This window comes from Zea mays, chromosome 5, assembly GCF_902167145.1.
Source record: "Zea mays cultivar B73 chromosome 5, Zm-B73-REFERENCE-NAM-5.0, whole genome shotgun sequence".
Taxonomy (NCBI): Eukaryota; Viridiplantae; Streptophyta; class Magnoliopsida; order Poales; family Poaceae; genus Zea; species Zea mays.
Genome location: NC_050100.1, coordinates 174,743,395 through 174,758,284, shown reverse-complemented (window position 1 = coordinate 174,758,284; position 14,890 = coordinate 174,743,395). Strand labels below are relative to the sequence as shown.

Below are 14,890 nucleotides of genomic sequence, written 5' to 3'. Positions count from 1 at the left end.
TCGAGTCCGAGCCCCCGGGTCGGGCGAGGCGGAGACCGTCGGCTGAGGCCAGGGCTGAGTCCGAGCCCTGGGGTCGGGCGAAGCGGAGTTCGTCGTCTTCCGGGGCTGAGCCCGAGTCCGAGCCTTGGGGTCGGGCGGAGCGGAGTTCGTCGTCTTCCGGGGCTGAGCCCCAGTCCGAGCCCTGGGGTCGGGCGGAGCGGAGTTCGTCGTCTTCCGGGGCCGAGCCCGAGTCCGAGCCCTGGGGTCGGGCGGAGCGGAGTTCGTCGTCTTCCGGGGCTGAGCCCGAGTCCGAGCCCTGGGGTCGGGCGGAGCGGAGTTCGTCGTCTTCTGGGGCCGAGCCCGAGTCCGAGCCCTGGGGTCGGGCGGAGCGGAGTTCGTCGTCTTCCAGGGCTGAGCCCGAGTCCGAGCCCTGGGGTCGGGCGGAGCGGAGTTCGCCGTCTTCCGGGGCTGAGCCCGAGTCCGAGCCCTGGGGTCGGGCGAAGCGGAGTTTCCTATGGCGCCTGAGGCCGGACTTGGCTGTTGTCAGCCTCACTCTACCGAGTGGCACAGCAGTCGGAGCGGCGCAGGCAGCGCTGTCCTCTTGTCAGACCGGTCAGTGGAGCGGCAAAGTGACTATGGTCACTTCGGCTCTGTCGACCGGGGGGCGTGCGTCAGGATAAAGGTGTCAGGCCACCTTTGCATTAAATGCCCCTGCGATTTGGTCGGTTGGCGTGGCGAGTTGGCCAAGGTTGCTTCTCGGCAAAGACTGAGCCTCGGGCGAGCCGAGGGTATGCCCGTTGCTGGAGGGGGTCTTCGGGCGAGACGTAGATCCTCCGGGGTCGGCTGCCCTTGCCCGAGGCTGGGCTCGGGCGAGGCGTGATCGCGTCCCTTGAATGGACCGATCCTTGACTTAATCGCACTCATCAGGCCTTTGCAGCTTTGTGCTGATGGGGGTTACCAGCTGAGATTTAGGAGCCTTGAGGGTACCCCTAATTATGGTCCCCGACAGGTGTTTTCCTTGGCTGAGGGTGTTGAGTGTGTGTGGAGAGGGAGAGGGTAGCTGGGTGTATGTGGTGTAGCACAGTGAAGTTCACTGTTGGTGAGAATAGTGACGAATGAATCGTCTGACTTAGTATGAACAGGAGAGTTATAGGCAGAATATGGGACAAGAGTATTTTGGGAGTTTTCTGGAATATGGACCATGCTTAAGGTATGACATGGTTGGATAGGGAATAGTTTGATAAGAATTTAGAAACAAGAATTATTGGAATCTGAGTTTGGGAGCCTGGTTCGAAGGAATCTCAAAGTTAAGCGTGCTCAACTTGGAGAAACCTAGGATGGGTGACCAGATGGGAAGTTCCCTACCGGAAGGAAAATCACAGTCACCGGAGTTAGTAATGGTGAATAGTCCGTATGAACGAACGATGAACGATGAATAGTGACGATGAACGAACGATGAACGATGAATAGGAACTATGAACAAACGGACGAACGAACGATCAGAATTTCGGTAGCATAACGGCAGGACAAAGATTATCTGGAAGAACGATGAATAGGGACTATGAACAAACGATGAACGATCGAATGATCGAACGAACGAACGATTGGGATTTCGGCAGCATAACAACAGGAAAAAGATTATTTGGATGAACGAACGGACGAACGATCGAATGATCGGACGAACGAATGATCGGAATTTCGGCAGCATAACAGCGGGACAAAGATTATCTGGAAGAACGATGAATAGGGACTATGAACGAACGATGAACGATGAATAGGAACTATGAACAAACGATGAACGATCGAATGATCGAACGAACGAACGATCGGAATTTCGGCAGCATAACAGCATTAAAAAGATTATTTGGACGAACGAACGGACGAACGATCGAACGATCGGACGAACGAACGAACAAACTAAGAACAGGGGGACGAACGATCGAAGAACGATCGAACGATCCTTGTGCTAGTGTGTGCTTGTGTGGAACATGGAGTGGGTGCGTGGGGGGGAGAGAGTTGTCATGAAATGGCTTGGGGTGGGATGAGAGGAGGCCCTTGCCCCTCTATTTATAGCCATGGTGGGGGGATTAGGGGGAGGGATGAGAGGATTAGTGGGAGATTAGCATGGATTTGTCTTATATGAGTGTAATTAGCTTGTAGAGCTCAACGTATGACACTGGAGGCATACGTATACGTATGAGCATGAGGAAAGTTATGAAGAAAATATTTGTAGGGACTTGAAAAATGATTCTGAAGGTATTTCTCGGGAAGAAAATACTTGGAGATATATCGGTGGAATATCTGGCAATATTTCTGGAAAGAACTTGAAGGGGATCACTAGGAAATAGCTGGGCAGTATTTCTGGAAAGAATTTGAGGGGGGTCACTGGGGAATATTTGTAGGATATTTGAGGAGGATTTTGGAGAGAATATAGACCACTATATTTTATTTGCTGATATCAACTCGCAAACAAACATTTTTAAATGAAATTTGAAATTCATTTTGAATTTAGAGCAAGTTTGAGAAAATTTCAGGATTTGAATTTTTGGGATGCTACATAGGGGTGACAACAAGAAGGGAAAGAGAAGAGAAAAGAAGAGATACTACAAGAAGAAGGGCGGCGATGCCCATGTTTGTCGCGAGTGGGACTCCGATGAGAGCTCCACCGACTCCTCCTCCGACGAGGACGCCGCCAACATCGCCATCAACAAGGGTCTTCTCTTCCTCAACGTCGGCCACAAGTGCCTCATGGCAAAGGACGACAAAAAGAAGGTTTATGCATCTGGGGGCTCAAGTTGGATAATTGATAGTGGGTGCACAAACCACATGACTGGGGAGAAAAGGATGTTCTCCTCCTATGAGAAAAACCATGATCCCCAAAGAGCTATCACATTCGGGGATGGAAATCAAGGTTTGGTCAAAGGACTTGGTAAAATTGCTATATCTCTTGACCATTCTATTTCCAATGTTTTTCTTGTAGATTCTTTAGACTATAACTTGCTTTCAGTTTCTCAATTATGTAAAATGGGCTACAATTGTCTTTTTACGGATATAAGTGTTATTGTCTTTAGAAGAAGTGATGATTCAGTAGCATTTAAGAGAGTATTAGAGGGTGAGCTATACTTAGTTGATTTTAATAGAGCTGAACTCGACACTTGCTTAATTGCTAAGACTAACATGGGTTGGCTCTGGCACCGCCGACTAGCCCACGTTGGGATGAAGAATCTTCATAAGCTTCTAAAGGGAGAGCACATTTTGGGACTAACAAATGTTCATTTTGAGAAAGACAGGGTTTGTAGCGCATGTCAAGCAGGGAAGCAAGTTGGTGTTCATCATCCACACAAGAACATCATGACGACTGACAGGCCACTCGAGCTACTCCACATGGACCTATTCGGCCCGATAGCTTACATAAGCATCGGCGGAAGTACTGTCAAGTTATTGTGGATGACTATTCTCGCTTCACTTGGGTGTTCTTTTTGCAGGAAAAATTCCAAACCCAAGAGACCTTAAAGGGATTCTTAAGACGGGCTCAAAACGAGTTCGGTTTAAGAATCAAGAAAATAAGAAGCGACAACGGGACGGAGTTCAAGAACTCACAAATAGAAGGCTTCCTTGAGGATGAGGGCATCAAGCATGAGTTATCTTCTCCCTACACACCACAACAAAATGGTGTAGTGGAGAGGAAGAATAGAACTCTACTTGACATGGCGAGGACCATGCTTGATGAGTACAAGACTTCGGACTGATTTTGGGCGGAAGCAGTCAACACCGCTTGCTACGCCATCAATCGTCTCTACCTTCACCTAATCCTCAAGAAGACATCGTATGAACTCCTCACCGGTAAAAAGCCCAATGTTTCATATTTTAGAGTCTTTGGTAGCAAATGCTTTATTCTTGTTAAAAGAGGTAGAAAATCTAAATTTGCTCCTAAGACTGTAGAAGGCTTTTTACTTGGTTATGATTCAAACACAAGGGCATATAGAGTCTTTAACAAGTCCACTGGACTAGTTGAAGTCTCTTGTGACATTGTGTTTGATGAGACTAATGGCTCTCAAGTAGAGCAAGTTGATCTTGATGAGCTAGATGATGAAGAGGCTCCATGCGTCGCGCAAAGGAACATGTCCATTGGGGATGTGTGTCCTAAGGAATTCGAAGAGCCTCCACATGCACAAGATCAACCATCATCTTCAAATCAAGCATCTCCACCAACCCAAGATGAGGATCAAGCTCAAGATGATGAAAATGAAGATCAAGAAGAGCCACCTCAAGAGGAGGACAATGATCAAGGGGAGATGCCCATGATCAAGACAAGGGAGATGATGAGGATCCAAGGCCGCCTCACCCAAGAGTCCACCAAGCGATACAACGAGATCACCCCGTGAACTTCATCCTCGACGATATTTATGAAGGGGTAACCACTCGATCTCGTGTCGCTCATTTTTGTGAACATTACTCTTTTGTGTCTTCTATTGAGCCATAAAGGGCGGAAGATGCATTAAGATATTCAGATTGGGTGTTGGCGATGCAAGAGGAACTCAACAACTTCACGAGGAATGAGGTATGGCATCTTGTTCCATGTCCTAATCAAAATGTTGTAGGAATCAAGTGGGTCTTCCGCAACAAGCAAGATGAGCATGGTGTGGTGACAAGGAACAAAGCCCGACTTGTAGCCAAGGGATATTCACAAGTCGAAGGTTTGGATTTCGGTGAAACCTATGCACCCGTAGTTAGGCTTGAGTCAATTCGTATATTACTTTTCTATCAAATGGATGTGAAAAGTGCCTTCCTCAATGGACCAATCAAGGAAGAGGTCTATGTTGAGCAACCTCTCGGCTTTGAAGATAGTAAGTACCCTAATCATGTCTATAAACTCTCTAAGGCACTTTATGGGCTCAAGCAAGCCCTAAGAGCATGGTATGAATGCCTAAGAGATTTTCTTATTGCTAATGGCCTCAAAGTCGGAAAAGTCGATCCTACTCTCTTTACTAAAACTATTGCAAATGATTTGTTTGTATGCCAAATTTATGTTGATGATATCATATTTGGGTCTACTAACAAATCTACATGTGAAGAGTTTAGTAGGATAACGGTTCAAAAATTCGAGATGTCTATGATGGGGGAGTTGAAGTATTTCTTAGGATTTCAAGTCAAGCAACTCCAAGAGGGTACCTTCATCAGCCAAACAAAGTACATTCAAGACATACTCACCAAGTTTGGAATGAAGGATGCCAAGCCCATCAAGACACCCATGGGAACTAATGGGCATCTCGACCTCGACACAGGAGGTAAATCCGTAGATCAAAAGGTATAACGGTCGATGATAGGATCTTTACTCTATTTATGTGCATCTCGACCGGATATTATGCTTTCCGTATGCATGTGTGCAAGATTCCAGGCCGATCCTAAGGAAGTTCACCTTAGGGCCGTGAAACGAATCTTAAGATATTTAGTTTATACTCCTAAGTTTGGCCTTTAGTACCCCAAGTGATCCACTTCTGATTTAATTAGATATTCAGATGTTGATTGGGCAGGGTGTAAAATTGATAGAAAGAGTACATCAGGGACTTGTCAGTTCTTGGGAAGATCCCTGGTGTCTTGGGCTTCAAAGAAACAAAATTCTGTAGCTCTTTCTACCGCCGAAGTCGAGTATATTGCCGCAGGCCATTGTTGCGCGCAATTGCTTTGGATGAGGCAAACCCTTAGGGACTATGGTTACAAATTAACCAAAGTTCCTCTCCTATGTGATAATGAGAGTACAATCCGCATGGCGGATAATCCCGTTGAGCACAGCCGCACTAAGCACATAGCCATTCGGTATCACTTTTTGAGGATCACCAACAAAGGGGGATATCGAGATTGCTTATGTTAGCACCAAAGAACAATTAGCCGATATCTTTACTAAACCATTAGATGAGAAAACCTTTACCAAACTTAGGCATGAGCTAAACATTCTTGATTCTAGGAATTTTGACTGATATCTTGCACACATAGCTCATTTGCATACCTTTGATCATACCTCTTTCATGTGCTATGACTAATGTGGTTTTCAAGTTTATTTTGTGCTAAGTCATAGATTGAAAGGGAAATGGAGTCTTCGGCGAAGACAAGGCTTCCACTCCACTCCATCAAGTTATTAACCCTTCGCCGTCACTCCGCATCATTCTTCACTTTGGTATAATCCTTCATTCCTATATTATTTACCAAAGAGGGAGAAAGTTTGGAAAGGGCTTATATTTCACTCACAAGTATCCGTTTTTGGCGATTCATGCCAAAGGGGGAGAAAGTATTAGCCCAAAGCAAACGGACCGCACCACCACCAATTTCAAAAATGTAGTCTTTCAATTTGTATTAAAGAAGTTTTTCAATTGGTATCTTATTTTTGATATAATCTCAAATTGGTATGACCCCTTTCAAAATTAATATCTAAAACCCTCTTGAACACTAAGAGGAGAATTTCATTAAGGGGGAGTTTTGTTTAGTCAAAGGAAAAGCATTTGAAGGGGGAGAAAATTTCGAATCTTGAAAATGCTTCTCAAAATCATATTCATATACCTTTGACTATTTGCAAAAAGACTTTGAAAATAATTTCCAAAAATATTTGCAAAAATAAAACAAGTGGTTCAAGCGTGGTCCAAAATGTTAAATTAGAAGAAAGCGTCCATACATATCTTATGAAATGTAAATTGGTTTGATTCCAAGTAACCTTTGCACTTACCTTATGCAAACTAGTTCAATTTTGCACTTATATATTTGCTTTGGTTTGTGTTGGCATCAATCACCAAAAAGGGGGAGATTGAAAGGGAAATAGGGTCAAACCTTTTCCTAAATGATTTTGGTGGTTGAATTGCCCAACACAAATAATTGGACTAACTAGTTTGCTCTAGATTATAAGTTCTACAGGTGCCAAAGGTTCAACACAAACCATTAAAAAGTCAAAGAAAGAGTTCAAATCAAAGGAACAAAGAAAACCGAAGGCTGCCTCGGTCTGGCGCACCGGACTGTCCGGTGTGCCACCGGACAGTGTCCGGTGCACCAGAGAGATCAACTCCGAACTTGCCACCTTCGGGTTTCTGGAAATGCCCTCCGCTATAATTCACCGGACTGTCCGGTGTAGCACCGGACTGTCCGGTGTGCCAAGCGGAGTAACGGCTACAGCGCCAACGGTCGACTGCAAAAGTGTACAATGAATAGTGAACAGTGCGGACTGCGCGTGCAGAGTCTAAGCAAGCGCCAGAAGGCGCACCTGATAGTGAACAGTGACGGTCCGGTGGCCCCACTTGTCAGAGCTCCAACGGTCGAACCCTAACGGTTGGGTGACGTGGCTGGCACACCGGACAGTGTCCGGTGGCGCCCTTCGACAACAGCCTTCTCCAACGGCCACTTTGGTGGTTGGGGCTATAAATACCCCCAACCACCACACTACAAGGCATCCAAGTTTTCAGCCAACATATTCAATACAAGAGCTAGTGTATTCAATACAAGACACAATTAGAGTGAATCAAAATATCTCCAAATCCTAATTCCACTCAAAGCAATAGTGACTAGAAGAGAGAGTTTTGTCGTGTTCTTTTGAGCTCTTGCGCTTGGATTGCTTTTCTTCTTTCCCATTTCTTGTTTCCAAGATCTTTGTAATCAAAGCAAGAGACACCAATTATGTGGTGGTCCTTGTGGGGACTAAATGTTCCAATTGATTGAGAAGAGAAGCTCACTCGGTTTAGGTGACCGTTTGAGAGAGAGAAAGAGTTGAAAGAGACCCGGTCTTTGTGACCACCTCAACGGGGAGTAGGTTTGCAAGAGCCGAACCTCGGTAAAACAAATCATCGTGTCACTCTCGCTATTTGCTTGTGATTTGTTTTTCGCCCTCTATTTCGGACTCGATTATATTTTTAACGCTAACTCCGGCTTGTAGTTGTGCTTAAAGTTTATAAATTTCAGATTTGCCTATTCACCCCTCTCTAGGCGACTTTCAAAAGTGTAGAACCTGATCATTCGATTAATCGTCCGATTAAATTATGGATGATAAGGCTGCAGTTTGCACGGCTTGAAAATTTTGGCCCACTCCTATTTGTTTTTCACCAATCTTTTTTGGCTCAGCAGCCCAACACAGTTAGAGTATTTGATTTAATGAATGAGCTAGTTTATCGTTTTTATACTCATATTTTTTCGTTTGGTTTATGAAATATAATGAGTTGATTCATCATCATCTTATTTCTTATAATTAGTTAGTTACTATTGATATAAAAAATTTGGTCGTTTAATCGAATTTGAGGACACCTCGTTTCGAATGAAGTGATTCAAACAACCCCTTTGAAAACCAGTGCCCACTGTCCTATACGCTAACACGGGTGCCCAGCCGCCGCAGTCTTTCGAACTGAGGAACCCTAGGCCCAGCACTCGGCGACGGCGGCGCGCCACCGGCGACGGGATCAGCGGCATCACTCCCCTCCTTCCCCGGCGCGGCGGCGCCCCGCACCTAGGCCCTAGCACTGCAGCACTCGACAACAGGATCAGCGGTCGCGCCCCCCTCCTCCTTCCCCGGCGCGGCGGCGCCCTGTAGCTGCAGGTACAGCTCTCGGGCTCGATGCCTCCATCTCTTCTCCCCAGTCCCCACTTCCCCAGTACTCGTTCATCTCTAGCTCTGCTGGCCTGCTAGGTAAGTAGGTAACTGTGGTTGTGGGTTGTGGCTTGTAGGTGCTCGGTTCAAAGCCCGATTAATCGGACTGATCGTCCCATTAATCGGTCTGATCGGCTGATCGCCCCTCTGGCGGTCAGAAACGATCAACCGATCTTAAAATATTGGTGACAACTATGAACATTTCCCTCTCCAATCTCTTCGGGCCCTAAAATTTCTAACCCTAACTTTCTCTGATCTAGTTTTGATGTAGTTTGTAGGTGCACCTTGGTTGATTAATAGTAATTATGTAGATGTGCTCTAATTGTAGCTTGTAGATTCATCATGGTCATTAGGGGGGCGTTTGGTTGCCTTCTCCGGTGGTGCAGCTGCATCTACACATGCAAAAAGTAGTGTTTGTTTGGTTCGTTGTATCGCACGAGACAGGCTAGCACGGAACTTAAAGCGCCGCGAGCCAGGCCCGGCAGAAACGCATCGCGCGGCCGCACGCGCGCGGCCAGGCTCCGCTCAGCCAGCTCTTTACTCGTGCACGCATATCGAGACACGTTTTTAATTGGTTTTTTCATTATATCGTCTAATTAAAAGATTTAATCACCGAACCGATTTCATATCCGCGTTCCTGACATTTTTGCGAACGAAACTAGACCACTCATACTATATATATTTCAAATAAAAAAATTACGTGATTAAGATTAATATATAATTAGTGTATATTAACATGTAATTAGTATCTATTAAGCAATTTACCATATAATTAGTGTCTATTAATAGATTTTTTAATTTTTTTTAACTCATGCACCATGTACTCATGCAAGCAACCAAACAACATCTCTTGTGAACCAGACTGGCCACATACACACAACCAAACACGCTATACTGCATGCACTCAGCCAGTCCAGTCTGAGCCAGGCTCACTAGATACGAGCCAGGCTCACCCATACAAGTAACCAAACGCCCCCTAGAAAGCGTAGGCCCAAAAGGTAGACGCAATTCTTTATTCTATATGGTCTTTAAGCTTCACTCTTGCATATTTCGAACTATTAGTACGCTGTTTGAACTATTTGTATTGTAATCTAAGATTTATTATGCTGTTTGGTATTACGTCATAATTTTTACGTTGCGTTACCGAATTGTTAAATTTTTTTTTCCGGTTTGGATGTGAAAATTTTAATCTGGCATACCCCATGCAAAATTCTAGATCTGCCACTGTCCGCCTGCCGGTCATGGAGCACCTCCGGTGGCGCCCCACAGTGAACGAGCGCGACTTCATTGAGTGTGCGCTCCAGTCTGACCTCCGTGTTGACGGCCGCCACTCCTTTGACTTCCGCAAGCTCAAGATCACCTTCGGCAGGTACATCCCCCTTCTCCTACCTATTCGGCTATTCCGAGCTCGCTTCTGCACCTCTAGGTCAAGATCCACCATCGTCCTTTGCTAACACATCACATTGTCACATTGCCGTCGTGGCTTTGTTTTGCGTTGCTCTTGCATGTGGCAATTTGGGTGTTTATTTGGCGAGTAGATTTGCATCCTTATTGGTGTTGTCGTTGTGAGTTTCAGGGAGGATGGCTCGTCAGAGGTGCAGCTCGGGGAGACACACGTGATGGGCTACGTGACCGTGCAGCTGGTGCAGCCATACCGTGACAGGCCGAATGAGGGGACGCTGGCCATATTCACCGAGTTCTCACCCATGGCCGACCCCTCCTTTGAGCCTGGGCGTCCTGGGGAATTAGCAATTGAGCTTGGCCGAGTTATTGACCGTGGCCTCAGGTCTCCTAATTCTTCTTTCTGTAATTTACCAGAAAGGGTTTAAGCATGGAGGCTGATGATGTGGATTTTCTGTGTGTTTGTATTTTTTTTTGTCAGGGAGAGTCGAGCTGTTGACATGGAGTCCTTGTGTGTTGTTGCTGGGAAGCATGTCTGGTCTGTGCGTGTGGACCTTCACATCTTGGATAACGGAGGGTATGGGCTAAAGAGTTATAAATTGTTTGCTGATGTAATTAATTTGTGAACATTTGCATGTTAAAGTTCTAAGCTTTTCCATTGCCTTTATAGGAATCTCATTGATGCAGCTAATATCGCTGCATTGGCAGCTTTATCTACTTTCCGGAGGCCTGAATGCACGGTTGGTGGGGACGATGGTCAGCAAGTTACAGTGCATGATCCTGAGGTAGACGTACACTCCCAATGTGCTCTATTGTTTATGCTTTTGCCAATATATCCCTCAAAGGTCATGCTCCCTTATAGCGTTAGATTCATTAATTATACTCCCTGCATCCTGAAAAGGACGCAATTATAGAATAGTGCTACGCTAAAGTATGTCAAGTTTGATCGAGTTTATATAAATATGTTAATAATTAATGTTTATTGTACTAACTAGGTACCATTAGATTTGTCATGAGCCCATGAAACATATATTTACAGTATACTTATTTGAAGTCATACATGTTGATACTATTTTCTATAAATTTAGTCAAACTTAAGGTAGATTGATTTTGACCAGACCTAGAATTGCATCCTTCTTGGGACGGAGGTAGTATGTCCTTAAGAGCACATTCGTCTGACTCCCATAATTTTCTTAGTGTGAAACTGCAGTATGGGCCTAATGCTCGCCTTTTGTCCTGCTTTGTTAACCACTGCAACTATCTTGTGTTTTGATTTGATGTATTTTACAGGTTAGGGATCCACTTCCTCTTACGATACACCATATGCCCATAGCTGTAACATTTGCATATTTTGGTGAAGGTAACATCGTGGTATGTCCAAATATTTGAGATTGAAGTGCTTTTGATTATCATCAAAGCATTATCATCCTCATCTGAGTAACTGGCCTTTTTTGTGTAGGTTCTTGATCCCACATACAAGGAAGAAGCAGTAATGGGAGGGAGGATGACTGCTATAGTTAACTCAAATGGGGATGTTTGTGCCATTCAGAAAGCTGGTGGAGAGGGTGTCATGTCAAGTGTTATCATGCAGTGTTTAAGAATTGCTTCGGTAAAGGCTGCTGATATAACAAGCAAAATAAAGAAAGCAGTAAGTAACCCCCTCAGATTGATGACTAACTGAGGTGCCCATGTGTTGATATGGTTCCCAACAAAGTTCAAATCAAAGCATGCTTATGATGTAAAATGAAATATAATTAAATTCAACTGGGCTTTTCATTAAGAAATTATTTCTCTACCTACACAGTGGTTCTGTTGCGTGTTTTCTTAGCTGGAAAATGTTCACCGATATTACATAAGCATCTGAAGCAGATTGTTTTGCACATTTAACCTCTACTATAGAAATATTTTCCATAATAGTAGTTCCTCAACTATATATAGATACGTATGAAAATTTATTGAAGCAAACTACCAAAGCATTTAATGTGAAGGTTGACGCTCCAGAAAAGGACACAAATTACTTTATGATTAACTGGTTAGTGGCACTGCATTCTTCTACATTACATTAGCAGGACCGGTGAGCCTGTGTAACCACAAAAGAAAAGTGCATAGAGAATGGTAGAATCTAGAAACATAGAGCTAGATGCTCAAAGTCACATCAGTCTGATCTCTGATGAACGCCACATGGACTGAATTCCTTTGCCTACCTAGAAACATAGAATGCATCACTGTATTATTGAATCCCCTCCGACACGGTCAAATTTTCAAAGCAATGAATATCATATGCAATTATTAGCTCTTCTATTGATTCTGTGGGCTTTAGAATAAACATGCCATTTGATTCATCCTTAAATAGAGCTAGACTGAATCACTGAATTGAAATAAATATTGCTGCCTCGTTTGAGCTTAATTAATATAAATATGACATTCAAGTTGTTCATGTTTTAAAGATAACATGAAAAAATAAGGAAGAAAGCAGGGTGCAGAGGTCTAAAGGGAGATAGAATAGATGTATCTCGGATTGACAGATGACAGCAGTGGCACATGCCTTCTCAGGGCAAGCCAGGCGCTATATAATGACAAGTGGAGGCAGGAAGCCACTATCACTATGGTTGCTGGAGTATTATCTCGGCACTCATCGTGGCCTCAAGCACTGGATGGATCTGATTAGTTAGGTGAGGAGGGTGAGCTCAACTGGCTGTAGGTTGTGTTGGGTGAGTTGGTACTGGCGAGCCCACATGTTGTGGTTGACTATTTTGTGAGAGAAGGGAGATGTGAGGTTGTAGAACAGAGGACCCCATCACTAACTGTGCTTTTTAAGTAGCGAAATTGTTGCATATTGCATATGCCTTTTAATTTTCATGGAATGTGAAGCTATTGGGTTTATTAATATCCTTCCATGGTTGGCTTTGTTTTTCATCAAGAATCTTACGGTTGTATTCTGTTTCAGGTAGACTCATACACCACCGAGAAAGCCCTAAAGAAAGTAAAACGTTTGCCAACCTCGGTTCCTCAGAAAATTAATGTCACTAATGTAACTATGGACGGCAAAGGTGATGGTGAATTGGAAAAGCAATCTGTGCAGATGCATAGTGATGTTCAGCAGATAAGCAAAGGTGATGAGAACCAGCAAAGTATAAAAAGGAATTCACCCTTGACTAGGGACCGAATTGCAAAACACAAACAAACATCCACATTCATTGGTGGCCCATCAAATTGGTAGTGATTGGTCTGATGTTTTGTTTCCCAATTTCTAGATATTTAGCATAAACATTTGCTCGACACAAGTTTTTTTTGCCAACTGGTCCTTTTTTTTTTGCCATGTAGGGACCCATATTCTAAAGGAGTTACATTAAGATCCCTCAAAATTTCTGATTTGCCGGGTACTGTTAACATTGTTTACATGTTATGGGTTTTCTTCTTGCATGCTAACTCTCAGTAACACCTCTGTGATGTACTTGCAGTCATTTTTTTGGTTGGCATTTTTGGTGCTCATTGATGATTAAAATATGGCATGCCATTCTCCACTGTTTCTGCTTTATAGCCATGTTTTTAGGAGGGCAGACCTAGTGCCGGAGAGGCTCCCACATGAAGTGGGTCTGGAGAAGGGATAAACCATGGCAAGCCTTCGTCCACAAATGTGGAGAGGCTGTTTCGAACAAGCTCTCGCCACTGCACTATGCCTGCCCTTCAAATTCTGTTGTCTATAAATTGTGATTCCCTTTTATACTTATTTTTTTAGGGCTGGTAGAAATACTACATAAATCTGTGTTCCTTTAAATTTTGATGTCTATAATTCTGCCTCCTGCCAGTCTAGAGTAATCCTTCAGATTTCAGTCATTTTGATTTGACATGTGTAACCTGATGTAATCGTTCTTGAGGAATACTTTGCCAAGATTTGTTCTCTCTTGAGTCTGGAATCACTTATTTGCTTCGCATGATGTAGATCCACCAACTATGGTCAAGGCCAGCAGCCGTGAGGATGCCCAACCAATGACTGAATCATCTAATGCTGAGGTGAACACATCAAGTGCTGTGGCTGCTGGAGAGTCTGAGTCCCATGAAATTGGATCGCCGAAGAGTCTAAAAGATGCTATCAAACCAAAACATAAAAGAAAGAAGAAGAAAAGTGACAGGAGTTAGTTTAGTTGCAAGCCTGTAATTTTGTATGCCCCAGGTGAGTGTTTATTTGTGCTGTTGTTCTGTATTTTTTTGGGCGTTCTTATTGGTACAAGTTTTTACTACTATTTGGTAGTGTTGAATGTTAATTTGATTCTCGTGAATGATTGCGCATGCTACAACTGTATGTTACGACTATTAGAATGATGATTTTGCATTCCCCTAAAAGAAGACATGATTTTGTGTTGCAGATAAATCAACGACAGTCTACAACACCTCAAACTCCTGATTGATTAGGTTTCATCCGGGGTGCCATACATGGGTTTTTTGTGTGTTTTCAATCGTGACTGGTGCTAGTAGTGACAGGCAAATTTTGTACAAGCTGTAGAATTGTATTTTAGGAATGGTTCAGTTAAGCTTTCAGTCAACTTTGCAGCTAGTTCTGTGATGCGTGATGTCCCAGCACTCTTACATTTCATTGTACTGCTCACCGTTAATCTTCCATTGTCCAAACGGTCGTAAGGATTGCCATATTTGTTCCAACAGTCTTCAGTTGTGGTCTACTGGTCTTAGCTTGAAAACAACATTAAATCTTGTCTTTGCTACTTCTTTCAGTCTGTTTTCGTGAGGAGAGTAAATTAAAACTGTGCATAAGTGTAAGTTTGAACCATAATCGTTGGCTTCAAACATATATTCAGACTCCCATAGCCAACAGAATACACATGTTTGTCTTTTATACTATATATATTCAAGTACCATATAAAACTAGAGAGAAAA

The 14,890-nt window shown here is 43.8% G+C and overlaps 1 protein-coding gene across 4 annotated transcripts; it reads left to right on the top strand.

Annotated features, from left to right (window-relative positions):
- The first annotated feature begins 8,248 nt into the window (after positions 1 to 8,248).
- LOC100384304 (uncharacterized) lies at positions 8,249 to 14,674 on the top strand. 4 transcript variants are annotated; one of them, XR_002748255.2, is made up of 11 exons: positions 8,249 to 8,545; positions 9,813 to 9,965; positions 10,173 to 10,382; positions 10,479 to 10,574; positions 10,668 to 10,782; positions 11,288 to 11,368; positions 11,457 to 11,645; positions 12,945 to 13,110; positions 13,322 to 13,377; positions 13,941 to 14,171; positions 14,365 to 14,674. XR_002748255.2 is itself a non-coding variant. In XM_023300040.2 (11 exons), exons 2-10 carry the CDS (start codon positions 9,838 to 9,840, stop codon positions 14,135 to 14,137), a joined length of 1,341 nt encoding a protein of 446 aa, XP_023155808.1. In that variant the 5' UTR covers positions 8,249 to 8,545; positions 9,813 to 9,837; the 3' UTR covers positions 14,138 to 14,171; positions 14,365 to 14,674. The 4 variants fall into 4 exon arrangements, 2 of the variants coding, with proteins under 2 accessions (XP_023155808.1, NP_001170333.1); XM_023300040.2 differs by having other exon boundaries at positions 12,945 to 13,213; XR_004849239.1 differs by lacking the exon at positions 13,322 to 13,377 and having other exon boundaries at positions 12,945 to 13,213.
- The last annotated feature ends 216 nt before the right edge of the window (positions 14,675 to 14,890 follow it).

Excerpts from the sequence above, each read along its gene's own strand:
- LOC100384304 (XM_023300040.2), top strand. The coding sequence starts at position 9,838 with ATGGAGCACCTCCGGTGGCGCCCCACAGTGAACGAGCGCGACTTCATT. Across the intron at positions 10,383-10,478 it reads GTTATTGACCGTGGCCTCAG|GGAGAGTCGAGCTGTTGACA; the intron begins GTCTCCTAATTC and ends TTTTTTTGTCAG. Across the intron at positions 10,575-10,667 it reads CACATCTTGGATAACGGAGG|GAATCTCATTGATGCAGCTA; the intron begins GTATGGGCTAAA and ends TTGCCTTTATAG.